Source organism: Hylaeus anthracinus, unplaced genomic scaffold (genome assembly GCF_026225885.1).
Source record: "Hylaeus anthracinus isolate JK02 unplaced genomic scaffold, UHH_iyHylAnth1.0_haploid 11985, whole genome shotgun sequence".
Classification (NCBI taxonomy): Eukaryota; Metazoa; Arthropoda; class Insecta; order Hymenoptera; family Colletidae; genus Hylaeus; species Hylaeus anthracinus.
Genome location: NW_026534333.1, coordinates 9,995,219 through 10,022,151, shown reverse-complemented (window position 1 = coordinate 10,022,151; position 26,933 = coordinate 9,995,219). Strand labels below are relative to the sequence as shown.

The following is a 26,933-nucleotide window of genomic DNA, read 5'->3' as shown; positions in this document are numbered from 1 at the left end:
ATCAGTATTAGTCTCACATTCCGTTTCAGAAGCGTATTTTTTTTGCGTATTTTGCTTCTTTATTCCAGTGATAAGGTAGGGTTACATTCCTTGTTACACTACTAAGTGATTCGCCATCTTTTACATATCGCCTGTTATTATCGCGTTTCAGAAGCGGTTCATGTTAATTGTTATCGTTAGTGTCTCGCTGTCTTCCTTTAGCGGAAATTCAAGAAACTACAAATGAGTCAAATTTAAATTGTAGTAAAATTATATTACCATTGACTTTCGATCATATTATAATGCATATATAATCTAAGAACAACATCATTTATGAAAAGGGAAAGAATGTTCTCTACCAATCAGAAACGATCACGAAGAATCACGAATCGCTGTGAAAAATCATTGTGATTGAGAATGAACGTGATTGAATCACGAACGATTCAAAAGTAACAGTTCACCACATCCCTAGTAAGAACCCTTTGTACGGAGGCCTTCTTCGGTTTGAAATTCTGATCGCGCAACCATCGCTGCCTTCTTGGAATATCTATCGACACAGAGTTAATCAGTTCTGACAAGTTATCCCTCGATTAACCCTTGAACCTATCACAACGTGTGAGGCTCGTGGTACAGAATTTGAGTCGAACATGAAAAACACGAGTCAGACGCGTCGTATGAAAGAGCGCAAGGAATTTTATACCTGGATTATGGCATTCACCATCCTACAGTAAATCGTTGGTCAAAGGGTTAATAAATACCGAAAATTAATTTGCTCGAATCAATTCGAAACAGTCGCTCCGTCTAGATTCTAGCGTAAAGTGAAAGTGGTACAAGGGGGACGAATACTCGTGGCTTGTTCTTAACCTCCCGAGAAACGAATTTTAAATGAGTTTCTCTTCTTACTCCAAATCGAATACGCACAAAACGAAGCAATTTCGACCTGTAAATTGATTTCAACATAGGAATACACTGTCTCGCTTTAATATGGTACATTTTTTTATTTTAAAAGGTCCTCGCGAGTAACGACAATTTTGATATGAAAGCAACCGTATGCGTATGCATGTACCACTATCCTTCAAGAGGTTAAATAAAGTGTTAGAGAACGGGAACAGTGTTTCACCCTATCTGCTTCATAACACCGCGCACGACAGAGCCGCGGGTTTACGGTACGCACTAAAAATAGCGGTACCCATAAAACTGCTCGGTGAAAATCGCCACGAGACCTCGGGGACGTGGCGTACACGAATCTACAACCGTCGTGGATAAACGAAACACGGTGACTCGCGTGAGAATTAATCGGAATTTCGCGTTTAAACGGAGACTGGACTCGGCGAGAAAGCGATCCGGAGCGAAAAAGCGTGTCGTCTCGATGGTAACAGTTCCCTTCACCGAACACCGACACAGTCTGTCGCGAGGACAGTGAACAAGACGGACGTAAATCGTGTCACGGTACCCGCGTTATGTTGTTCGTCGCGTGTGAATATTTCTAACGTCGAGATAAACGTTTGGTCGTAGGGGAATACTCACGATATCCGTGGTCCGAGTGACAGAAGGCTCGTCGTTACCCGTGTCGAGATGGTTCATCTTGGAACGGTTGTTTACGCTGCGGCAACACTTGTACGGACGTGAAATCACCACTTTACCACCGTGTCATACTCGTGCATTACTCTTGTACACGGATTTCTCGGTGTACCCGTTGATTTTCACGCATAAAATCGTGCGATCACGCGTGCCTGCGCTCGCGGTCGATCCTTGGAATCCATGACAGGTACGAGCACGGGTATGACCGTGGGCCGCATGCGCCGGAGCAGAAGTTATCACGCTCTGCCACCGAGGAGACAGACGGCTGATACGTGTAGACAAGGCCGTGTTCAACGCGTACCGTGCCCTGGGGCCGTTTCTAACTAAACTTTTCGGAAGACGTTCCCTAAAATGAAGAAGGAATTCCTGTACGCGAAGTACATAGACGAGACATTTTTGCTACATTTATGGTAGTAAACTAGTTCTATTCCATTTTCAGCGCGTTAAATGTAAACGTTTATGTTAAGAAAGGCTTAAATACTTCGAAAAACTCTAGTACCGATAAGTAAATAAAATTCAAGCGACGTATTAATGTATGTAATGTATTAAAATTATGAAACTTATTATCTTGAATGTAATTATATAATATACGCATGCATTATATACACACGTGTGTTACTTGAACTTTCGCGAATTTTGCGACAAGTGGAATATTCTCAATGGTACATGAAAAATATATTCTTACGTATAGAAAGATATGCTCGAATTATCCACATTTTTCTAAACATTAAACAGTTTCTTTTACATGCTCATCTGATTTTTAATGCGCATCACCCCACCACCAAGGATCGCGCCCTTAGATTGGAAAACACTGGTTTAAGTGGTTTGGTTAATGGCGTCCCTTCCTCTTCTTCTCCGCAAACGTGTATTACATCTATTTCGCATCAGTATTACATTTATTTACTTCATTATACGTAACACAACTCTAATGTAAATAACAATTATAATTTTCATGAAAACTATCACCTTGAGTGAAGAAAATCTAAACTCTTGAACACAGTGTACAATTGAATCGCGGATCATAAAAGCGCGCTTTTCGGCATTTAAATGAAACCAATTTTTTTATATAATAATTATGACTTAGCTAATAATATGAGGAAGTTGTGGGAAATGTTCAAGTCCAAGTATTCGCCATGTACAGTTTTATATGGTTCCCTGCGTTTTGTTTTTATTGAGAATGATCAATGTGCGAAGTACAGGTTGGCCAGCCATGTTTTGTATTTACAGCTGCGGCCCGCTCTAACTGAAGAAACGTAAACAGCGATGAAGATGACTCCTAATCGTAAATCCAAACAATAAATGTTATCTATATCCGAGACGTAACTGTGATAAGGTTAAATCGCTTGAGAAAGCACGAAAACTATACTTACTATTCTTTAAATCAAAAATAAAGTCTCAAGAGTACGAAGGTATGATATTATAACCTAATTCAGAATCTCGCGTTCCCCAAAACTATAGCTTAATTAATTCCTTATCTATTCGTAAATTTTAGTCGAAAATGTTGTACTTGCTGCTAAAAAGTATGATACCACATCGTCTTAATATTTACGATAAACGTTTCGACATCGGATTTAAGCTTTTTTTTTATCAATTCCCATGTGACACCAACCAATACTGAGACTTTTTTTCTTCTCGATCGAACTGGTCGTGTGAAAGTGATCTCACGACCTCTCTACTTGGAGACATTACTAAGATTACAATTCTAAATTAACGAATATAAGATTTTACTTTTATTTGTAACATGACCCCTGCTCAGCCATCATCTCATCGCACGTGGACATTGAAAAAATGATCAACAATTTAAATCACATATATACTTTATTATGCATACGAATAGAGAGACATAATTTTTTTCCTTACAGTGAATCAAGACATTATCTATTCATTTTCATAGCTGTCAACAAATGTTTTCAATAATCTATACTTCATTGCGCGCATGTTGCATCTTTCCTCGATGTTCAGCGATACCTATGTTTTTCTCGTCATATTGATACCGAAGAGGTGTTTTTTTTTTTCATCTTATAAAAAGAATGAACGACGTTGTCAACATAATGCACAGCGATTAAATACAACGCTACTCGGAACTTGTACATTTGAAATTAAAATCTATACCGATATACGAAATAACCGACATCGACCTATATGGAAACGAGATTTCTATTAAAATCGGATCAAATAAAATTGTTTTACAAAACAGTTCTAAACACAACGGAGACGTTACGATAAAATACAATGGACGATATGAAAAATTAGACAACAAAAAACATTGGCACAAACAGATCTCTTCCTCTTGGTACCCTCCGTTATTTCTTAGTCACTCGCCGGCTGATCCGAGTATACCAGAGAACTGCTCGGCATATGCGCCGCAAAAAGAAATAATTTAAAAAAAAAGTCATATTCATTATGCATTGGGATTACTCATTTACAATTTACGGGGCGAGACGTTATTAACATCGTGTCTCGTACAGCCCGCTTCGGCCTATGTATCTCACCCATTTTATAACATCATGATCGGAATAATTTAATTTGGACTCAAACACTTTCAAATAACGTACTTTAAATCCAGATGGCGCGAACGGTACTTCAAAAGTCATCGATATCGGAGGCCGCGTCCACTTCTTTTTCGTATCAGTTTCAAGTAAATCAATCTCTGCGGATAACTGAGTTTCCTTCATACCAGGCATGCGTTTGATTTTCCATACAATTGCGTTTTCCGACGCTTTGTACTTCGCCTTTCCTTTCAAACAAATCAACTGTACTCCCGCGGTATTCAGCGGTGTCGGCACCCTCACTTCGATCTTTTGTCCCAGCAAGGATGGCTTGAAATTTGATTTTAAAACTGCTTTCACTTCCATCTTTGTGCGACCCACCTCGCGTACCAATGGAATGACACGGAATGGTAATGATATATCCTTAGTTGTACGATATCTGGAAGATTGACGACGGATGTTTAAAAATCCTAATGTCTGGAAAATATTTACTTTGCTATGTATTTTCTCTTAATATTTGTACCTCATCAACTCGAATTCACCATCAGCTGGTATGAAACTAATAGCATGTTCAGTTTCAAATTTACTGAGCTTCACGCATTGATGAAATTGGCAGTCATCGATGACAACGACGGGTTTACCGGATCTAGCGCCGGTAGGATCATCTCCTCCGCCTCCTATACCACCTCCACCCTTCATACCCTTAGATTCCATAACAATTTTATCATTGATTCCAAACTTGCATTCTGGCATTCCAGACAAGTAAGATTTCATTACAACCTATTATGATAAAAATATGAATTGCCATTAGGACTTAGAATATTAGAGTATATTATATAATAATTAAATTTTTTAGTAATAACCTTTCCAGCAACGTGTGCGCTAAGCACTTGCCCTTGAGGACTCATTAAGAGATTCACAGATTCGAGAACATCCAGGAATAACTCATTGCGTCTATACTTAATACCCTCTCGTCTCCATCCAATCTGACCAGTTACTTGCGATGTTATTTGAGCTTGTTCTTCTTTGGTTGCTGATTTTACTCCTTGTTGAGTGATGAATGTCTTTAATACTCCGGTATCACAATTCTGAGGGTATCCAAAATCCAAAATTTCTGTACAAAAAATGTTGGTTATTTTTCAACATTTAACAACAAGCTAATGATACTAACCATCCAATAATTCGTAAATTAATACGAAGTTATTCTTGATGTTCTCCTCAGAAATCTTGCCAAAGTATGACTGCATGACATCAATGATTTTTAACAAGAACTCAAATACCATTGCTGCGTTAACATTTTGTTTAGTAACTGCAGCCAACCAAATGTTGGCTCGTTTTATATGGAAGAAAGATGTTCTTGCAATGTTGGTAACAGGTGATCGTACTTGTTGCCTGGCATGGATAACATTAACACGAAATGCATCGACTGCATTTCGTCCAATGTCATCTCGATATACTCTGGAGATGAGTACTTCTCCTTTATGATTATATACAAACAAACCCCCTATCATCTTGACAGAGGGTGATATTTATTGTTTCGACTACAACCAACCTACGAAGCAAATACTTATTAATTACATGCAATACAGAACCATGCAAAGCTTGCTTATATATATATTTTTTTATAAAAAGATATTCTATCTATATAAAACATAAAAAAATTAGAAAATTTTATTATCTTAATCAATTGCAGAACAAACAAGCAATATTATCAAATTTGATGTTTCAATTCAGGGAAATAAAAAATATAACTTATATCGTAGCACAGAGACATATACATAAAAAAATGTATAAAAATCGATGAATGTAGATGATTAGATATTAAAGTCGTCGTTAGAGAAACTGTATTAAATTCACTTGACGGATGCAAAGATAAATTTTGAAAAAATTGGAGCATACATTCATCTGAACATTGATGTAAAATATTCTCGTCTCGAACTCATTTGGACAATCAAATATAAATATACGTGTACAAGATAACGCCCCTTTTCTTAAATGACATTTGAGGTTCTCTGATATGTCTTATAAACGGTTAGTATTATTGATCGGAAATGGAACTGCTTATACCAAAGATATTGATATTATTGAACGTTCTTAGATAATTCTAAAATGCAAATACTGGTAAATATGAATTTCAGTACCATAAAAGATCACTTACGCATGACTCTTATTGCGGATAATAAAAATAAGCGATACTAATTCGTATCGACCACCGAAATGTACGGTAACAGTACCAACCTACTGGTACAAGTGCAACTATCAAATGACGAAAGCAACACCCACTTTTCCGTACTACGTACCTCGGAGACGTACCGTTAAAATAAATTATCTGTAAACCAACAACTGTCTTTCGAGATATATGACAATTTGTTGTTTTTAAATTTAAATACAACTTTGAACTGTTTCATGTATAAATATATCGGTCATATATTTATAGGGCAAATACGGTTGTTGTGTTGATTTCAAAACCGGTAGTTGTACATTTACCTGTATAATCAATATTAAATCAAAATACGATAAAATTGACAATCTGCATCTGTAAAATGATTTAACAATTATATTCTTTCATTTATTTCTCAAAATAGTATTTTGTCTATGATAAAAACAACTTTCGTGATCTAACAATGAATACATACAGAAATGCCACTGCTCACTAAGCCGCTCTGTGAGCGGGTCAGCTTACAAATTTTTCGCTCCCAAGCATAGTTTATTTTAATATTTACGTGGCGCCATTGGTGGGCAAACGCCCAAGTTTGTAGTGAAAAAAGTTCCTACTGCTGCTACTAGATGGCGCCATGCACTAAAGGGTTTGGTGACCCCGACGTGATCTCTCCAATCAGCAATGCTGGTATCCCTACAAAACCAATATTGGTATAGCTCAGTGATTGGCTGCTACCAAGGAGCGGTCGCTGTATTTGAGAGCGAAAAATGTGTAAGCTCATCCGCTCACCACCGCTCACAAAGCGGCTTAGTGAGCGGTGGCCTTTCTGGTTGCACCAATTGTGAGGTTAGAATCGTTCTCAGCAGTCGACATATCGATTATCATTCGCTGGCCTGGTCAGCAACAACGCTGGCAGGGCGTAGAAATTCTCGGTATGTTTTCGACTTGGTATTTGTTCGTTTTCTTCACATTAAACGACTCGTGAAAGCCTGATCGTTGGTTTCGCTTAAAATGAAGCGTTAACATTATCGCAAAGAATGGCGCAATCTATTTTCGACGCCTTAACAGGTAAAACTTTTCTATCATAGAAATAGGTGGGGTTAACCAACAAGTATCCTATTTATCTTTCTCACCGAAGGAAAATCGAGATAGGATTTTACGCACTAAAAATGATCGCTTTATCGTACTTTACAGCCGTATCACTGGACAGTCCTTCTGTGCAATCATTATTGGAGTCTCAGACTCTAATAACTGAGGTTGAGCACTCAGGTTGGTTTTTTAATAAAGTAATTTTGATAACCTATTAACATGTTCACTATGGTAAAGGATATACATGTCCTGTATCGTATCTTCGTTTTATGCAAGCCATATTTTATTTAACCCATATTACCAGTTAAGATATCTGCATTAGAAGTGTACCTAGTGTAGGAAATAGTGTATGAGCCCATTCTTATGATATTGTCAACATGAATGTATAGAGCAAAGCATATCTGAAAAGTCTACAGGCTGATTTACCAAGTACCATTAGTTATGAAAGTACAGTATATAATATAAGTGAAGAATCTGTAAAACATATTTGCTGTGTACTGCCATGTATGAAAGTCCAGTAATATATATTTGACTAGTATTCCAAAATATTAAAATCTATGAAAATTACTACCACAGTGAATGTATTAATTGATTATTTTTAATTTATGAAACATTGAATGAAATGAATCTGCAACAAACATTTTCATATATTTTATTTATATAGCAATAGATCAAGATGAGGAAGATATATTTCAGTGTGGAAAATGCAAAAGTCAATTTACATCATTGCACATGTTTGTATTGCACAAAAGGACACACCAAAAAACGCACGAGGAAACCATAGATTTGAGTCAGTTTTTAGTGAATGATGAAAGTCAACCTGTTCATACAGAAGACAATGATCAAGATGCGTCACAATACAATCCACAAGAAACATTTGTTCAAGATGATCAACTCAGTGAGCCAATTATACTCGAAGAATCAGACATGCTGTTCAGGTTAGCTATAAATGGTTAAATTCTAATTGTATATATCTAGATACTTTCTTTATAATAAATAGTATTTCTTATATTTGTTATAGTATGGATCAAGAGGGTGCTAGTTATTTTACAACAGATTCCTCATTTAGCGTTCCAATTATACTGAGTTCTGAAAGCTTGGATACTTTTGCAAACTCTACTATTCCAGCTGATAATGAGCCTCTGAAGGATGATTCAAACGATGTACCTCATGTTTTACCAAGTGATATTTCTGAAGATCATGTCATTAATCATTCAGAGAAAATTGATGTATCCATAAATGAAAATTCATTAATGGATTCAGATACTATTGCTAATCAAACACAAAATTTAAAAGTATATATTTCTCTGAAATAATAAATCACTTTAAACGTGATTTGTCTGGTTTCTCTAATAAAAATTTTCAATTGCAGTACAAATGCGGTTATTGTAACAAACAATTTGCGAAAAAATTTTATTGGCAACAACACGAACGTTCTCACACAGGGGAAAAACCATATCAATGCGTTGTATGCGGACGTGCGTTTGCACAAAAGTCTAACGTAAAGAAACATATGTCGTCCCATAAAGTTTGGCCTGGCACTGCTATACACTCCTTACCACCCGAGGTATTGAACATTTTTTTATAAATTTGTAATTCTTTTTTTGCATCTCCCGGTTTTAATAGTTCATGAAATACCGATAGGCACCTCCGGATGGAAGCATAGATCGTACCTATCACTGTCAGTTTTGCAAAGAAATATTCGATTCGTACAAAGCTCTAAAGGGCCATCTTATAGATTCTCACTTAGCACTAAAAGTGTACAAATGTGTGCAAAGTAACTGTAGTATGATGTTTTCTGACCTTGAGGATTTTTTGGAACATACTCGCAGTCACAAAAGATCAGAATATCGTTGTCATGTGTGTGGTGGAGTATTTAATACTCTGTCTGATCTTGGGCTTCACCAATACACTCATTCCGTCCAAAAACAAAAGACAACAGAGAAATACTACTGTTGTTCCGTTTGTAAGTCCTGCTTCTCGAATTTGGAGGCTTTGCAACATCATACCGAAACCACAACGCACGATTACGCCTGTCTACATTGTGGAAAGAGTTTCTTGATCGAACGATTTTTACGGCGTCATTTAAAAACGCACGCTTCGTCTGCGCGGTTTGCCTGCGAAGATTGCGGGAAGGCCTTTAAAACTGAGCAATATTTAGCCAATCATAAGTTAATACATAGCGAGGAGACACCGTTTCTATGTCCAGTGAGTAATTTTACGGTCGATTTAAAAAATCGTAAAATTTCTTCACATCCTTAATATAATTTTTTTTTTATCATAGCACTGTTCAGCTAGATTCAAAAGAAAAGATCGTTTGGGTCGTCACATGCTAATTCATGATTTAACAAAGAGATTGAAGTGTCCCTTCAGAGGTTACTTAGGTTGCATGAGTGAATTTTCGCGACCTGATAAATTAAAACGTCACCTTTTGACGCATAGCAATATCAAAAGATTTAGTTGTAGTCATTGTAATCGTAATTTCCATCGGGCACAAGCTCTTAAACATCACGAAATGAATAAGCATAGTTTGAAATGCGAAATTTGTTCACACGTAAGTGTCATGCTATAAGTGAACTGATAAACGTTAGCGAAAGCGGAAGCTCACTTTTTAAAATATTCTTTACAGGCATTTAAAACTAAAGAGCAATTATTAACTCATAATTGCGATCAGTCGAATGATACTAAGAAGCACACGAACTCACAGTTACCTAAGAAAGCTTCTGGATCATTTAAGCCAAGGAAACCTACTCCAAAGAGACAAACATCATCAAAGACTGCAATTGGACTTGCTGATAAGGAGAAACTAGAGAAATTTAAGTCTGACGAAATACAAAGAAAAGTAAGAAAAAATGTCGTATGTTTAATTCAAATTATTCATTTCGAAATACAATGTTTTAATCGTTTCTGGCGTTTTAGATTACCTCCGAAACGTTAAAGTCTGATGACTACAAAGACGAAACATGTACCAAAAAAGTAGAGAATATTTCTATATCAAAAGAAATTGGTTCAACGATCGAAGCACTCATCAGATCCGATGTAGCGGACAATGAAATCAAACGCAACATTGACACATACTCTGTACAACAGATAGGCGAATAGAGTTTTTAAATATATTTTTTAATTGTATTTAAATTATAACATAGTATAGATTGTAGATAAGGTGTCATAGAACGTGCAATGGGATCATTGGCAAACTGCAAGTTGCATTTTATAATAGCATATAATATTTTGTAGTTTACATATCTGTGATAATTGTATTATAAAATATATTAATATAAGTAACTTATATCTATCTTAAGTATTTTTAATGTCGCCTTCCTTAAGTTGTTTGGAATTTATAGATGTATTAAAAGAAAAGGTGTTTGTATCAATACAGATATTTAATTCAATTCAAACCAATTTCCCACACGACGACTAGTAGAAATTAGATTTATACCATACTACTAAATTGATAAAGGATACAGTGATATTGTACTGTGTAAAGACTAGGCTGTAATCATAAGATAACTTAAAAGGAAGTGGTTAGTAAAACCGCAATCGCTACCTCCTTTCTCACATTAACACTTCGGACTCGGTTTAATAGGAAAAGTAGTGCAGTCCTGTTAAGTAGGGAAACCGGTGTACTTTTATAATGATAATATAAACAGTAGTTTCTTAAAACACATACAAATAAGTAAGTTTCCATTTGAGAAAAATGCCTTCACGAGGTTCTTATCAAGTTACTAGTAAGGAAGAAGGCGAAGCAGCAGAACGAGATCAATCTTACAGAAGTTGCGTTCTAGCATTAGTAATATTTTTCTTCTTATGTATTCTTCTCATCATCGTCAGTTTACCATGGAAACATCATACCCATCATTATGAACACCAAGATGAATATTTGAGGAAAACACAGGTAAGTTTCTTAAAAGTACGATTCTAAAATAAAGCTCCTAATGATAAGTCTATCGGTATAGCAACATCAACAGAGCCACGAGCGTCGCCCAGAAAGAACGACAACCACAACGGAATCGGTTAAACATTATTTAGACAATCATACTTTTTCGAATGAACCAGAAGATCTAAATACAACAACTTCAAAATTTGAAGTATCTACCCAAAACTATAATGTAACAAGTGTTACAAGCATAATAAATAGCTCGTCTGAATTTGAGAAGCCTTTATACAATGAAAGTACTACAGAACGAGAAATATCAACATTGCCAGTAACCGACGTACAATTGTACGAAGAGTCTTCCACGACTGAGACGATTTCATTATCCGAGAACTTTAATTCTACAGAAACTACTTCTTCGAGTTTAACTACAGAAGGGTACAGCGAGAAAAATATTAATGAATCTGAAATCTATACCACGCAACCCTCCACGTCGACGGATTCAAATATTGTTAGCGAACAGACTTCTTCAGATATTTATGAAATTACGACGGGTAGCGTTATCATGTCGACAACTGACAGTGAAGAAACAACTCGAATTGAAACTACTACCGATTATGTCTTAAATGCAACAACCGATTATACAACGATAAGTACATTGGAAGGTAGTATTACAGGAAGACCTACAACCACGACTTCTGAGTATCGACTTAAGAGACAAGTTTGCACAACAGGCGAATGTAAAAATATAGCCAGCAAAATGCTATTTTACATGAATCACACGGTCGATCCGTGTGACGATTTTTACGAATATGCTTGCGGTGGTTTTGAAGCAAATCCACAGACTATTCAAATGAATTTGGAAAATGCAGCTTATCAGCGTATATTACGTTCGTAACATTTTTTTTTTCAACATTCATTATGTATATACTTCAGCTATATATTTAGGGTACCATAGGGTACTGAAATAGTTCGTTAAAAAGAAAAATGTTCAAAATATCAAACGAACAAACTAAAGCCAAACTTTAAAGGATTCAATATACAAGAGACAAAACATTTAGATTAATTCAAACTACTAAGATAAACTACTAGATCCCAAGTTTAATATTCTATATATAAAATATCTTCTGATAAAATCTTACTGTTTAATTACTACACTTCCGATATTTATCTCAAATTCTATACTTTGGACCATTAGAAATGGAACACTTAGACAAATGCTAATAGTTCTAATTTTGGAACTGCTAAGATTAGATGTTTAGGTTTCATTTCACTTTCAGGACAATCGCAGAAGGATGTAAACAGTACTCCATCCTACCTTTTCACCAAGTATTACAACAGTTGCATGCAATACGAAAACATCAATTTAACAGAAAGGACAAAATTGGGTATGTGAGAAGGGGTATCTAACTAGTCTCTAACTTGAATATACATTTAATGTATGTACAATCGATAATAATATAATATTTTTGTTACAGCGAGGGGAGTGTTAGACAGGGTTGGAAAGTTTTACACTATCGACAGTTGGGCCAAAAATCATACAAACTTCACCGAGCTCGTTGCCAGATTACTTCTACACGACAGGTAAGACATACAAACGAGACGACTGTGTACAAAAATACCGCAGGTCGCGTATTACTCGTATATTTTGCATTTTTTCTCGATTATCCAGCGCTTTGTTGTTCGACATTTCACCGGATATCGACGAATTTTCCTCGAAACAGTTCACCCTTAAGATAGGCCCTACAACGTACAAAAGTCACTTCGACGTAGAGGAAACGGAGGATCCCTGTTACACAAATCAATACGAAAGAGACCAAGAGACGGTTGATTTAGGGGAACTGTACAAAGAATACAAAACGTGTAAAGTACGGATATGTATATATGAATTCGCTAAAAAAACATGCTCCATCACTAAGTAATCTAATCCTTTTCCTCCCTTACATTCGATAGAACAATACAAAAAAATTTATAAAATCCATCACGGAAGCCTTGATAGCACTCGACGTTTTCAGCGAGTTGGACAATCCGTACAACATCACTCAATACGTACATACTACGGTTATCAACATTGATTTCGAAATCGTGCAGAATTTTTTCACGGTGAGTCTACTAAGTTTTCGCATTAACCCTTTTAGATTTAACTGCAATGACCTTTTTCTTATTGCCTAGTGTTACAAAAACTGGTAACCGATTTCTTTCCTTTTTTTTTTTTGTATTTTTATGGTACCGAAAGAAAAATGTAGTGACCTTGAGATGACCTTGAATTAAGGTAAAATTAACTACTATTCTAATATACCAAATAAATCGTACAGCACTTAATTTGAAGTATTCAATATAATTTCACAACTACTATTAGATCTAAGTGTTCCGCGATCGAGATTAAATAAAAATCTATAATTACAAATAAGCTCATCTCTGTTTTGCCAAGGTACCATAAAAATTAAATTGTTTGGGAAGTTTCAAAATTCGAATTTACATTTGCTTTATAAGTAGTCTTAGCGGTTTTCTCGAGCACGATTCAAAGCGGCTTAAAGATAAGAGGGCTAAGGTTAATTGCTTCTCCTTGTGTTTCAGAATTATCCATCTAAAGATAAGATTCGTGAGGCGTATCTGATGAAAAATTACACCCGCGTTTCAATTGAAAATCTGCAAGCAGCCACAAGTGTCGTAAGATAAAATATTTATATGTTCCATTGATTAATTATAATTAGGTCTAAACCAATTGACCGCAACAAAGTCATTGAGCGTATCCTTGCACCATTAGCGTTTAAACGCCTCGCCACCAGATATAGGCAAAATTACATTCCAATAATAAATAACGAATAAAATCAGCGTATAATAATTCCTCGGATAGGAATTTTGCCTATTACTCTATTCCTTGTAGCAAAAGAAGAGTTATGATGACACTGAACGCTTTGAGTGGTCAACTGGGTTTTATTCGACTGCGATCTCTTCAATGAAATAAATATATTCCGTAACATATGTTGTAGGTTGATTGGACGCATCTGATTTACGTGTTAACGAAGGCAAAAGTTCTACCGAATGCATATGTGCAGGTTTACTTCTACGATGCTCTGATTAAAGGATTAAAAAATCTTGCGGAGTTTGAAGCTAGAGACGCAGCACAATTAAACAATGCATTGTTAGGATTGTATGCGCACAATCTTTATCACAAGGTACGATTCTTTCTCTACGATCAATTTTCGGATTGTCTTTTTAATAGATTTTTTTCTTCTAGCTAGTTTTATCAAAGCATACAAATCCTAAGGAACACTGTCTTCGGATAGTGTCTAATGTTCTAGTTCCGGAAGCTTCAAACTTGTATGTTTCTTCATTTTCAAATGAAGAACTCCTACACATGAATACGACCGTAAGAGATGACTTATAAACGCAAAGATTCTTTGGATTAATATAATTTTTTTAAAGTAACTAATCATCACTGTACGAACTAATAGATACATAGTCTATTCGAGGAACTGAAAGAAACGCTGAAATCAAAAATAAATGAGGCAGAATGGGTGGTAGAAGGAGGACGTAACGAGTTGATTGCAAAAATAAATGACCTGAAAGTGACCGTACCGGATGTATCGTATTTTACTGATAGCGCATCGACTTACAGAAAAACTCACGCAAACGAGGTACGAAAAGATGCTTTAATTTTCAGAAAAACAATAACAAATGTCTGAGCAATATACGATAAGATACCTAGAAAAACTGTGTCTTCGAGATGTAAAAAATATTTACATTAAATAATAGTTTAACTTTAAGTTTAATTTTAGGTAAATCTGTCGGACAATTACTTCGAGAACTCTGTGACTTTAATGCAAAGATATCGAGTGCAGATATATACGGAATTATTTAAAAATCCAGGTGATCCTGAACAAATGTAAGGGTTTACAATTGGAAGTAAGTGTATGAAACATCTTTGAATTAATCTAATAAGCGGATTGATATATAGTTGGACGCATTACGCAACACCATTCCAATCTAAAGGGCTTGCAATTTACATACTAAATCTTGTTGTGATACCGTACGGTGTTATCGACTGGTCCATAAAATACGACAAACCCTCGTTTGATTACATAAGACTGGCAACACTTGGCAACGTTCTAGCGCACCAAATTGCCCATCATTTCGACGCAAATGGTACTTTAACAATACATAATAATCGTAATGTAAACGCGATCAACATTGTAACATTTACAACAGTAGATCCTTACGAACGTTAAGAAAAGTCTTATCATTCAAATATCCAACAATATGTATACCTTACTGCACATCAGGTATCTATTATTGGAATGGAACTCGCGATACGGAGTATTCTCTATTAAATGGCAATGACTATACGAACTCGAATTTCAAGGATTACATTCGTTGTCAACAGGATGAACTCTATGGAAGTCCTATAACAATGACGTTACCATCCACAGGACAGACCGTGTCTTGCGAGGTGAAATTATATATTCCTTTTCTCTATAAAATCGTTGTAATGTAAAAATATTACTTTAAAGTAAAACGATCGATTGGGGTTAGAGTGTTAAAAAATAAACACTATTCTTTTGCAAAAACGTTTCAGATTTCGCAATTGTCGCTAAATGAACGTTTATCCGAGACAATGGGACTTAGATTAGCGTACGATACTTTGGATCGACTGAGATCGCGTGAGGAAGTTCATCTTCCATGGCTTGAACTTGATTCTGATCAGTTATTCTATCTCACCTATGCTCAGGTACTCGTGTTACAGTGAAATTCATGGCATTAGCATTTTAAATCTACAATTATTAAGACAATTACCATAAACTAAACTTTTTCATTCACCATCTTCGCAGATGCACTGCACGAAGTCGCCACTTACGTCTTCGTATGTATCTCTGTACGAGGACGAGCAGTTACCGAGTCGCATTCGCATCTTTGTTTCTGCGTCTAACAATAGGCTCCTAGGCGAGGCTTGGAAGTGTCCAGAGGGTTCAGGGATAATTCCCAGTTATACTTGCAGCGTATTTCCATATCTTCCGTCAAGCGATGTAACCGGAGTAACTCTGATGCGTAAATGATATAGCGACTGACTTTTATGAAGAAGCGTGATTTTATGGTCATTACGCACTTCATTTATTCCAGGAACGAGATTTTTTTTTGTTTCGAAACATTCACACGCAATAGATGCAATATGTAAAAATAAGATGAGCTCATATATTCATTGGCAACCTACTAAAGTTAAATACTCTCTTCTGTATGCTTCTATGATTCGACTAGAAATTTGATAGTGTAAACACATCAACCTTAAGTCGGCCGTTTTTTGTTGCGAACTTGGTTTTCCTTTTTCGTTTTTTCACAATTGCTTCTTTTCCAGCGTAAATTCTGTAGAGTGGACCATACTCCCTAGAACAGAGATGGGTTGCTACACGTGTATATTACTTTAGCATTTATTGAACCAATAATGAACTGAGCTCTGACAAAATGTTTATAAAATTTTCGATAATAAATACATGAACATATATATTAACTCAAGAATATTTTCAACCATGCACTCATATTCATGGATGTTTACATATTATTATTACACTATGTATTTTTGACTGTTCCAAGTATGACATTATGTGAATACATACAAAACAGTCAGTTAGGTAATGACTCTAGAACGTTTAGGTGACACTCTTGTTTTATATTTAGTAGTTGTTAATTATAAATCAACAGCTCAGTACACTATCGGCTTAGTATGTTATTTATGCCTCAAAAGAATCTAGTAGACATCAACACATACCACTGCTTTGGGTTGCATCCACATGGCTGTTGCCTAGCTGGATAACTGACTGTTTTGAAGTAGCTTTCTTTTCCGTCTGAAAAGACGAGAGCCATGCAAGAGGCATACAAGAAATCACAAATAATCATTCAGTTAGTTACAAAATAAACTCCTACCTCAAAAAAAAGTCACATACCTCAAAGTATTGATGCCATAAAACACAGCCATAAACACAAAGAACCGAGACTAGAGATTGGCAAAGTAGCCATAAAAGAATGTTCAATGCCTGGGTGCGCTCAAATAATGCAGCACCATGTCTTATACACAGTAATGCCTCTGTAACCATAATTGCACCATAGACCCAACACTGTGTCCCTACTCTACTACATGTTGGATCTGTTACATACATGTAGTACTGCCTATAATTTTTATTGAAGTATCATAACTTTTGTAATAATATATTATGTAATAAAGTTTGTCAAATTTATTTTAAGGGGTTTTCTCATTCTTGAGATCCCAAAAAACCGAATTTTGCTTTTTTTAACATTCTTTGAAATAAAATTATGTCTTGCTTTATGTAAAACTTTATTTCTATATCTCATTTGGAAAGAATTCTCAAAAAGATTCCATATTCTAATATACTGAACTGAAAAGGCCCCTTAAAAATATATATTTAATAAAAGTATAACTTTCTTTATATAACCCCTTGCGTACCTAACAGATGGTGCAACAATTATCCCAACTAGTATCAATCTTGACACAACAAATGGATGAGAAGGTGGAAATTCATATACGTGCTTCAAGAAAAATGTATTCAGTTCTGAAACCTGCCAGAAAATGACCAACTGACACAGTGCAACAAATCGCATGTATGTGCAAGTTGGATCTAGCCACCTAACAGCAGTCCAACTGCCAGGTGTAAACTGCAACATCGCTCTCTTCAACTTGCCAGTGGTGCTCTCAATGTCACGGATGCTTACCCACTTGTATTCTCGCATTTCCAATAGAGAGCAAATTTTTAATCCGACCCATATACCCAAACCATTACATACAACTACATCAAGTATGAAAGCATCCCACCAGCATTCAACAAAGTTTGGTAGTAAATGGGCAAATGCTATCTCTGTTACTTCCCACATAACGCTAATGGCCCAAAGAATACCAAGATGTCTAATAAGAATTGCTTTCAAAGTCCACCCTAAGAAATGAGCAGCTGCAAAAATGTCTAAATGGTTCCATATCTTCTCTAACGTAATGTCTGAACAATTAACACCGTATTCTTTATCCATATCTATATGAAACGATGCCAAGCCTGGATCTATCCACACAAAGATTTTTCTCACTGTATCGTAATCTTGAAATAGCAAAAACAACAGGCCCATTAAATACAAAACACTACAGCCAAAAACGAGTCTCCAAACGACAGGATGAGGTCTCGTAAATGGTCCATTAGGAAATGTGAGTATCGATATAATTAGAAAAAAAAATATGATGCAAAGTATTCCAGCCCAAATGTTGTCTTCGACATTGGTAGTATTCCTGCGTTAAATGAACATGAATATTTACAGTATTTTACATATGCCCAATGGGAATACGAAGAATTGAATTGAATATTCAATTACCTAGTAAAAGCTGAATATATTACAGCACCGATCGCGGTAAGTAGCAACGTAATGCTGTGTGGCCTATAGAAGAGTGTGATAGAGATATCTTCGACCGGTCTCTCATTGATATTTGGAAAACTGTCCGTGCTATGTCGCAATTTATGCCCTTCAATGTTGTCCGTGCTACTCCGGCAATTCACAACCTCATTTTCGTCACTCTTGACAAGTCTCTCCGAGAGGCTGTCACCCGTAGACTCTTCGTTGGTCGGCATCCTCGTGTATTAATGAATCGTTTCAAATTCGTATCCTGGTCATTTCACGCGTTGTTTCACCACGCTTCTACCTCGCAGTTTTCATTTATCGTTAACACGCTATTGGGAAATTACAAACCACTTTGTCGCAGACGAATAGCGAACCAGGCAGGTAAAGTACTACGATGATCAATTCACTTCCGGTTGCAAAATCGAAGTCAAATAAGAGAGAAATATTTGACCAATCGTCTTGCAAATATGTCAGCTGATCGAATAAAAATCTTTGTCGCTTGAGGGGAAAGCCACTAGCGTTGACTATTCACAGCTAAATTTCGCGCGCAAAAAGAGTAGCAGCTTCAAGTTACATCAATCGATGTAAAGTAACAATGAAAATTAAAATAGCTTATCAACTTGGAGATTTTACTCTTATTTACACACAATACATTACATATTGCGTAATGGATAATAAATTCAGAAAAACGAATGACGACCCCTCCGCTGCTACTAGGCGGATAGAGACAACTTTACTTCTCCTTACACTTTGTATTTCCAAAAGAAAGATTAAACGCCGTTGAATCTCATATCTCGAATTATATTGTCGATACGCGAAAGTACCTCAAGTAGAAGTTATGGCTATGAAATTTTCTTATTAATCTTTATTAATCCATTAATTCGAACTTGAGCGCGAAATTTAACCACGCATTTGATAGAAGGCGCCACATACTAGATTGCAACTTATAGTAAGTATGTGAAATTGGTCCCCCTGCTTTATAACATTATAGACACTATAGAAACAGCTGGCAGATGTCACGATTACTTCCACTTCCAACAAAGTAGTTCAACAATACGTTTTCACTTTCTCGTCGACGTTTCTGCAGATTTTGTCGAAAGGATTTTATATTTATAAGGGAAAATGGCAGATTACTTGGACGCCGAAGCAGAGGAGAGTGAAGTGAGTATTAAAATATTTAATATGCGATGATGAGAGCATTTGATTTTACATAACCTAATATTTTACGATATTCCAGGAAGAGGAGGAACTCGATATCAATGAAAGGAGAAAGCTTAAAAAGTTAAAGGCTATGCAGGATAGCGACGACGAGGAAGATGATGACGAAGGTATCAAACGATCTGTGGGAATATTTCTGTAATGGGAGATTATTGTTTGCTTATTGTGGGTTTCCAGACTTAGCAATATTTTATAAGATTTTTCCACCTTATAGATTCCTTCTATGCAGTTACTTAATATCTATGTTTATACAAATTTACAAAAATTCATGTTTACAACTTTTATTGCCTTGTATTATTAGATTTTAAGAATTAAATAAAAAAATGAATTTTCATCTATTTTTTAAAATATAAATGAAATTACTAATATTTTTATAGCTTTAATTTTATCAATATTTTGAATAGGGGAAATTGATGGGCTTATTGATGATAATCCAATTGATGATGACAATGATGGTGAGGATAGCGATGCATCAGGTTCTGGGAAACGTAAAAAAAGTGATGATGAAGATTTTGATGACCGTTTGGAAGATGAAGATTACGATCTACTCGAAGAAAATTTAGGAGTCAAAGTTTCAAGGGTATGTAGAAAATGAAATTGCATGGCAAATATAAATGAAATGTAAATATAAATGTGAATATATATTAATGTAACTTTTATAACATAATTTTTCTTTTTAGAAACATCGTTTTAAGCGTCTGCGCAGAATACAAGATGAAGAATCAGAAGGAGAAGAAGATGGAGAGACAGATGAAAGGAACGCTATTGCTAATGAATTGTTTCAAGGGTCTGGAGATGAAGATGAGGAAAGAAGTGAAATTAGTCATAGACCAGAAGTGGAAGCATTTGATGAAGAGGAAAGTGAAGATGAAGATGATTTTATTGTAGATGGTGACGGATTACCCATATCTGAAAGGAAGAAGAAAAAGAAACATATTTTTTCAGACGCTGCTTTGCAAGAAGCTCAAGATATATTTGGTGTCGATTTTGATTATGACGAATTTGGGAAGTATGGAGAAGATGAATTCGAAGAAGAAGAGGATGAAGCAGAAGATGAATACCTTCAAGAAGATGGAGAAGACCGACCAAGACGATCAAAGAAACATTTTAAGAAAAAAAGCACAAAGAAGAGCATTTTTGAAATATATGAGCCTAGTGAACTTATACGCGGACATTTTACTGATGTGGATAACGAGATTCGTACTACAGACATTCCTGAACGTATGCAACTTCGTACTACTCCAATTACACCAACAGCTGAAGGTTCAGATGAATTGGATCTTGAGGCAGAGTGGATATACAAGCAAGCATTTTGTCAACCGACAATTTCAGTACAAGATTCTCATTTAAATGAAGAAGCCAAAGAAAGAGCTAAAAAGGGCCCACAAACTGTCGGAAAAATTAAGAAATCTTTGGATTTCATGCGTAATCAAAATTTTGAAGTTCCTTTCATTTCATTTTATAGGAAGGAATATGTTTTACCGGAATTAAATATCAATGATTTGTGGAAAATATATAAATTCGACACAAAATGGTGTCAACTTAAGCAAAGGAAAGAGAGTTTATTGAGATTATTTGAAAAGATGAGAAATTTTCAATTGGATGAAATTATGAAAAATCCTGATGCTCCATTACCTGATAACATACGACTGATTAAAGATGATGATCTTGAACGGCTTGAAAATGCTCAAACTTTTGAAGAAGTGAATGATATTTATCAGCACTTTATGCTTTATTATAGTCACAATATTTCGGCAATGCAGGAAGACATTCGTAAAAAGGAAAAAGAAGCACGGAAGAAAGCTAGAATTGAAAAAAGAAAACAACAAATTGCAGCAGCTGAGGAAAATGGAATTCTTCTAGAAGAAAATATCGATGTGGAAGATGATGACGACGATGCGGACGATGGATTAAAACAGCCAATTAGAAAAGGTCCTTATTCTCTGTGTAGAAAAGCTCGTTTAGATGGACTTGCTAAAAAGTTTGGCCTTACACCGGTACACTTTGCCGAAAATCTCCGAGATAATTATCAACGTCACGAAGTAGAGCAAGAACCAACAGAACCAACTGTAGCAGCCGAAGAATATTGTTCAGATATTTTTAAAACAAACGAAGAAGTGCTTAGAGCTGTGCAATTAATGGTTGCGTTTCAATTGGCACATGAGCCGTTAGTACGTAAATGCGTTAGAGAAATGTATATGGAAAGAGCAAAGTTGTCTGTAAGACCAACCAAAAAGGGGATAAAGGAAATTGACGAAGGTCATCCCATTTTTACATTAAAATATCTGAAAGACAAGCCTGTGCGAGATCTTGTTGGAGATCAATTTTTAAAACTAATTATAGCAGAAGAAGAAAAATTAATTACAATTTCCTTCAGTGATATGATAGAAGGAAATACGACCAATAATTATATCGACGAAATAAAACAATTATACTACAGGGACGAATTTAGTAAAAGCGTACAAGATTGGAATGCATTGAGAACTGGCAGTGTTGAAATAGCTTTAAACCGTATCGTAATACCACATCTAAAGAAAGAATTGCGATCCATTCTTACAGTAGAGGCAAAAGAATGCGTTATGAAAGCTTGTTGCCGCAAAATGTATAATTGGATCAAAATTGCTCCATACAGTTGCAGATTCCCAGAGGAAGAAGATGAAGATTGGAATACCAGTAAAGGAATCCGAGTGATGGGTTTAGCTTATGTATCTGATCCATCTGTATCTGCTTTTGCGTGCATAATTGCTCCAGATGGAGAGTGTACTGATTACCTGAGATTATCTCATTTATTAAAACGCAAAAACAGTTTTAGAGAAAATGAAAAAATGATGAAGGAGGCCGATTTATTAGCAATTAAGAATTTCATTGCTACGAAAAAACCACACGTTATTGTGGTAAGCGGTGAATCTAGAGACGCATTAATGATAGTAGCCGATATAAAGGAATGTCTTACCAATTTAGCAGAAGAGGAACAATTTCCTAACATACAAGTTGAGATATGTGATAACGAGTTAGCGAAAGTTTATGCGAACAGTAACAAAGGTACATCTGAGTTTAGAGATTATCCAGATTTATTGAGGCAAGCTATATCTTTGGCAAGAAGAATGCAAGATCCTCTATTAGAGTTCTCTCAATTGTGTACTGTAGACGAAGAAATAATGTGCCTTAAATATCACCCTTTGCAAGATCAATTACCAAAAGAAGATCTTATAGAAAATTTATACTTGGAATTTATAAACCGCGTGAACGAAGTAGGAGTAGATTTAAATCGAACAGTTCAAGAGCCTTACACAGCGAACTTATTACAATTTGTATGTGGTTTAGGTGCCAGAAAGGCACAATCGCTGATTAAGATCCTAAAGCAAACTAATCAGAGACTAGAGAACAGAACACAACTTATAACTGCTTGTCACATGGGCCCTAAGGTGTTCGTTAATTGTGCTGGTTTTATTAAGATAGACACAAATAGTTTAGGAGATAGTACCGAAGCGTATGTAGAAGTCTTGGATGGTTCACGTGTACATCCAGAGACGTACGAATGGGCAAGAAAAATGGCGGTGGACGCGCTAGAATACGACGACGAAGATGCAAATCCTGCCGGTGCGTTGGAAGAAATACTTGAATCTCCAGAAAGATTAAAAGATTTAGATCTGGATGCCTTCGCTGAAGAGCTTGAAAGACAGGGTTTTGGAAACAAGTGCATTACCCTTTACGATATAAGAGCTGAATTGAATTCTAGATACAAAGATCTCCGTGTACCCTATCAACCTCTAGATACGGAGAAATTATTTGATGTTCTGACGAAAGAGACCCCAGAAACGTTTTATGTTGGTAAATTGGTCATGGCGACAGTCGTTGGAATAAGCCATAGAAAACCACAGGGAGATCAATTAGATCAAGCAAATCCTGTTAGAAACGACGAGACTGGTTTATGGCAATGTCCATTCTGTTTGAAGAACGACTTTCCAGAATTATCGGAAGTATGGAATCATTTCGATGCCGGTGCATGTCCTGGAAAGGCAACTGGAGTTCGTTTGAGATTAGATAATGGAGTCTCTGGCTACATTCACGTAAAAAATTTATCGGACAAACACGTCAATAATCCAGAGGAAAGAGTGCATGTTGGTCAAGTGATCCATTGTCGCATAATAAAAATAGAAGTGGATCGATTTAGCGTCGAATGTACTAGTAAATCGAGCGATCTTGCTGACAAAAATCGCGAATGGAGACCTCAAAAGGACGTCCACTATGACCTAGAGGCAGAAGAGAACGATACAAAAGTTGAAGAAGAAACAAAAAAAACGCAACAAAGACAAACTTATGTAAAGCGTGTTATAATTCACCCCAGTTTCCATAACATTAGCTTTGCAGAAGTTGAAAAGCTAATGCAAACAGTGAAACAAGGGGAAACTATAATACGTCCGAGCAGTAAAGGATCGGATCATTTGACAGTGACGTGGAAAGTCACGGACAAAATTCATCAACATATCGATATAAGAGAGGAGGGCAAAGAGAACGCATTTTCTTTAGGCCGCAGTTTGTGGATTGGCAACGAAGAGTTCGAAGATCTAGATGAAATAATTGCAAGACATATTAATCCAATGGCCGCGTATGCCTCCGAACTTTTAGATTTTAAATATTACAAATCACACGTGGAAGGTATTAAAGACAAAGCGGAAGAAATATTGAAAGAACAGAAAAAACAAAATCCTGGTGGAATACCGTATATTCTATCCGCTGCTAAAGTAAGATAATGGAGTCCGAATTATTCGATAATATTTACTTTCGAAATGTAATTGCTATGTTTTATATTTCAGAATTATCCTGGAAAATTTTTACTTTCGTATTTGCCACGGGTTCGTTGCCGCCATGAATATATCACCGTAACACCAGACGGATTTCGATACAGAGGTCAAATGTTTAGTAGAGTGAACGACTTATTCCGTTGGTTTAAAGAGCATTTTAGAGATCCTATACCTGGTCAATCTACGCCTGGTACACCACATGGAGGCATGACATCCAGAACACCATTCAGTGGTACTCCAGGAATTAATGGTAAATTTCGTACTATTGTTATAGCATTAAAATGTTACAATAATTGTTATTTTATCGTAATGGAAATTCTCTTTGCATTTTAGGAGTGAATCCAGATGCGATACAGAAAGTAGCCCAGAATATGCCACATCACATGTTACATTCTCTCTCGAAGGTAGCAAGCCAAACTCCGCATAATTATCCACCGTGTACACCAGGAACTGCCAGTGTTAATAATTATGGTGGAATTTATGGAAGCACACCTTACACGCCTTCAGGCCAGACACCATTTATGACTCCGTATCATACGCCACATCATACACCTCACCATCCTCAGACTCCGAGTCATAATCAAGGACAGTTCTTACAACCAATCCCAACCGCAACAAATTCAAATTCGCATAGACCTGCTAGATCTCAAAGACCCGTTTCATCGGACGCAACGAATTGGACAAAGGCTGCGGAAGCTTGGGCTCGTGCAAAGCAAACTCCTTCGAAAAACTTGTAAGTTCATATTTGAAACAGGCATCGATATTAGAACTGGAATAAAATATTATTTTTTTGATTTTAGTAACAGTACTCCAAGATACGACGATTCTAGAAGAACGCCACGGAATCAAGAGACTCAAAATGAAAGAACAACTCCACGGAATAATAGAATCCCATCTGTTCGTACTCCGTCTTACAGATCTCCCAAAGGGACTCCGTTTACGAATTCTAGTCCTCGGAGTATGTCAATAAGCGGAGATGCCACTCCTTTGTATGATGAAAATTGGTAAAGACAATATGTTCTACGTATGTGTAGGACAATTAGTTACCTAAAACTGTACTCTGTTCTATGAAAAAAGATCCGAGTAAACTGACACATAATGAATGATCTTTCGTTTGCCCGTTGGCATAGGTCATTTTCTACAATATGAAGTATTTATTACAAGTACAAATTTTTGGGAGGAATTTTTTCCAGAATTTTATTACGAATTATCAATCATAACTCGGTACAGAAATCTTTAAGTTACGCGAAACATAAGAACAGAATCAAACGATTCGTGTAATATAGATTTTGTATTTCATTGTAGTGAAACATTCTCTTTTTTTTTTCGTAGAAATGTTCAACATTCTCTTTTTTTTTTATGTAACGTAATATTTAGAACATTCTACCTCAGTAAAATTATACATTTAAACGGTTGATGTTAAAAAAAAAACGCCTATACAGTTTTGCTCAATACATCATATTACGATTTAGTTTCATAAATTATGACATTCAGATACAAAGATACTGCCCTAATTATTAAGTATGCATAAGTTTTATTTCTACAAGAAATTATTTGATACAAATGTATTACTATAAGCATATGCAATTTTGACATATATTTTACTATGAAAGAATAGTAATATTAAATATATACTAAGTAAAACGTTTTTTCTTAGTGTAATTGGAATGACTCGTTTATCATCCCAGTATCCGTTTATTATCTCTATCGAAATATCGAAACAAACAATAAAAAGTAATTTATATTGGCGATTAGTAATTGAAAACTAATTGAACAACACCGACCAACTTGAAATAATTAGCGAAAGTAAAATTTGCAACTTTTAGTTCAAATCTGTACGAATACATAGTGCTTCTTGTAAAACCATCGAAACCAGTTATAACGACTCAGCCATATTTGGAACGGATTTTTACGTTCGTATGGTCGCACAACGGTCACAACGTCCCACACATATCGGTACACACGTTAGCAGAGATGCATAGACATACATATGATTCATCCAGAATGAATCTTTTTTAAACTGTGTAACTGCGTTGCAGTCGAAAATATAGACGCTTGTATTTTCGAGAAGCTTCCCTATCACACACAAACAATGGATACATCCATTACAAATTTACAAAAATTGTCATCGAAATTATTGGGTTATTTACAAATTTAGTGAAAGAACGTTCTTTGTTTCAAATTCATGACATTATTTGTTAAGTGCTAATGAACTTAGTTTTGCTCTTTCGCTCTGCTTCAATACAATTTTTGTACATTTTACATTAAAACAAATAAGAACGACAATTTTCAACGACAAATTTGAGTTCGTGTTAACACAAAGCCACGATCAGTGACGTATTATGTCT

General features: G+C 35.8%; 5 protein-coding genes and 1 long non-coding RNA gene across 6 annotated transcripts; 4 read left to right on the top strand and 2 right to left on the bottom strand.

The window, feature by feature from the left end:
- Window positions 1-280: 280 nt before the first annotated feature.
- On the top strand, window positions 281-3,671 carry LOC128886759 (uncharacterized). The gene is made up of 2 exons (XR_008459907.1): window positions 281-1,428; window positions 1,495-3,671. It is a non-coding gene; the product is annotated as an uncharacterized LOC128886759 (long non-coding RNA).
- On the bottom strand, window positions 3,360-6,361 carry LOC128886755 (AP-2 complex subunit mu). Its single transcript, XM_054141915.1, has 5 exons — window positions 6,208-6,361; window positions 5,221-5,601; window positions 4,913-5,163; window positions 4,573-4,829; window positions 3,360-4,488 (listed from the first exon to the last, which is right to left on the bottom strand). The coding sequence occupies exons 2-5, from the start codon at window positions 5,558-5,560 to the stop codon at window positions 4,008-4,010; spliced, it is 1,329 nt and encodes a 442-aa protein (XP_053997890.1). The 5' UTR covers window positions 5,561-5,601; window positions 6,208-6,361; the 3' UTR covers window positions 3,360-4,007.
- A 726-nt stretch (window positions 6,362-7,087) lies between these two features.
- Window positions 7,088-10,594, top strand: LOC128886752 (zinc finger protein 341-like). The gene is made up of 9 exons (XM_054141912.1): window positions 7,088-7,278; window positions 7,405-7,479; window positions 7,964-8,237; window positions 8,321-8,594; window positions 8,672-8,866; window positions 8,944-9,507; window positions 9,584-9,853; window positions 9,929-10,141; window positions 10,219-10,594. Exons 1-9 carry the CDS (start codon window positions 7,248-7,250, stop codon window positions 10,399-10,401), a joined length of 2,079 nt encoding a protein of 692 aa, XP_053997887.1. The 5' UTR covers window positions 7,088-7,247; the 3' UTR covers window positions 10,402-10,594.
- Window positions 10,595-10,815: 221 nt separating this feature from the next.
- LOC128886793 (neprilysin-1-like) lies at window positions 10,816-16,348 on the top strand. The gene is made up of 15 exons (XM_054141956.1): window positions 10,816-11,209; window positions 11,256-12,063; window positions 12,454-12,561; window positions 12,652-12,757; window positions 12,846-13,041; window positions 13,127-13,276; window positions 13,751-13,843; window positions 14,167-14,352; window positions 14,415-14,546; window positions 14,632-14,814; window positions 14,956-15,062; window positions 15,135-15,322; window positions 15,460-15,626; window positions 15,753-15,905; window positions 16,006-16,348. The coding sequence occupies exons 1-15, from the start codon at window positions 10,997-10,999 to the stop codon at window positions 16,228-16,230; spliced, it is 3,015 nt and encodes a 1,004-aa protein (XP_053997931.1). The 5' UTR covers window positions 10,816-10,996; the 3' UTR covers window positions 16,231-16,348.
- A 139-nt stretch (window positions 16,349-16,487) lies between these two features.
- LOC128886754 (phosphatidylserine synthase) lies at window positions 16,488-18,948 on the bottom strand. The gene is made up of 5 exons (XM_054141914.1): window positions 18,539-18,948; window positions 17,631-18,455; window positions 17,113-17,335; window positions 16,938-17,013; window positions 16,488-16,555 (listed from the first exon to the last, which is right to left on the bottom strand). The coding sequence occupies exons 1-5, from the start codon at window positions 18,790-18,792 to the stop codon at window positions 16,506-16,508; spliced, it is 1,428 nt and encodes a 475-aa protein (XP_053997889.1). The 5' UTR covers window positions 18,793-18,948; the 3' UTR covers window positions 16,488-16,505.
- A 614-nt stretch (window positions 18,949-19,562) lies between these two features.
- On the top strand, window positions 19,563-26,233 carry LOC128886748 (transcription elongation factor SPT6-like). Its single transcript, XM_054141904.1, has 7 exons — window positions 19,563-19,723; window positions 19,800-19,890; window positions 20,185-20,360; window positions 20,461-24,525; window positions 24,598-24,835; window positions 24,919-25,318; window positions 25,386-26,233. The coding sequence occupies exons 1-7, from the start codon at window positions 19,685-19,687 to the stop codon at window positions 25,591-25,593; spliced, it is 5,217 nt and encodes a 1,738-aa protein (XP_053997879.1). The 5' UTR covers window positions 19,563-19,684; the 3' UTR covers window positions 25,594-26,233.
- Window positions 26,234-26,933: the final 700 nt, after the last annotated feature.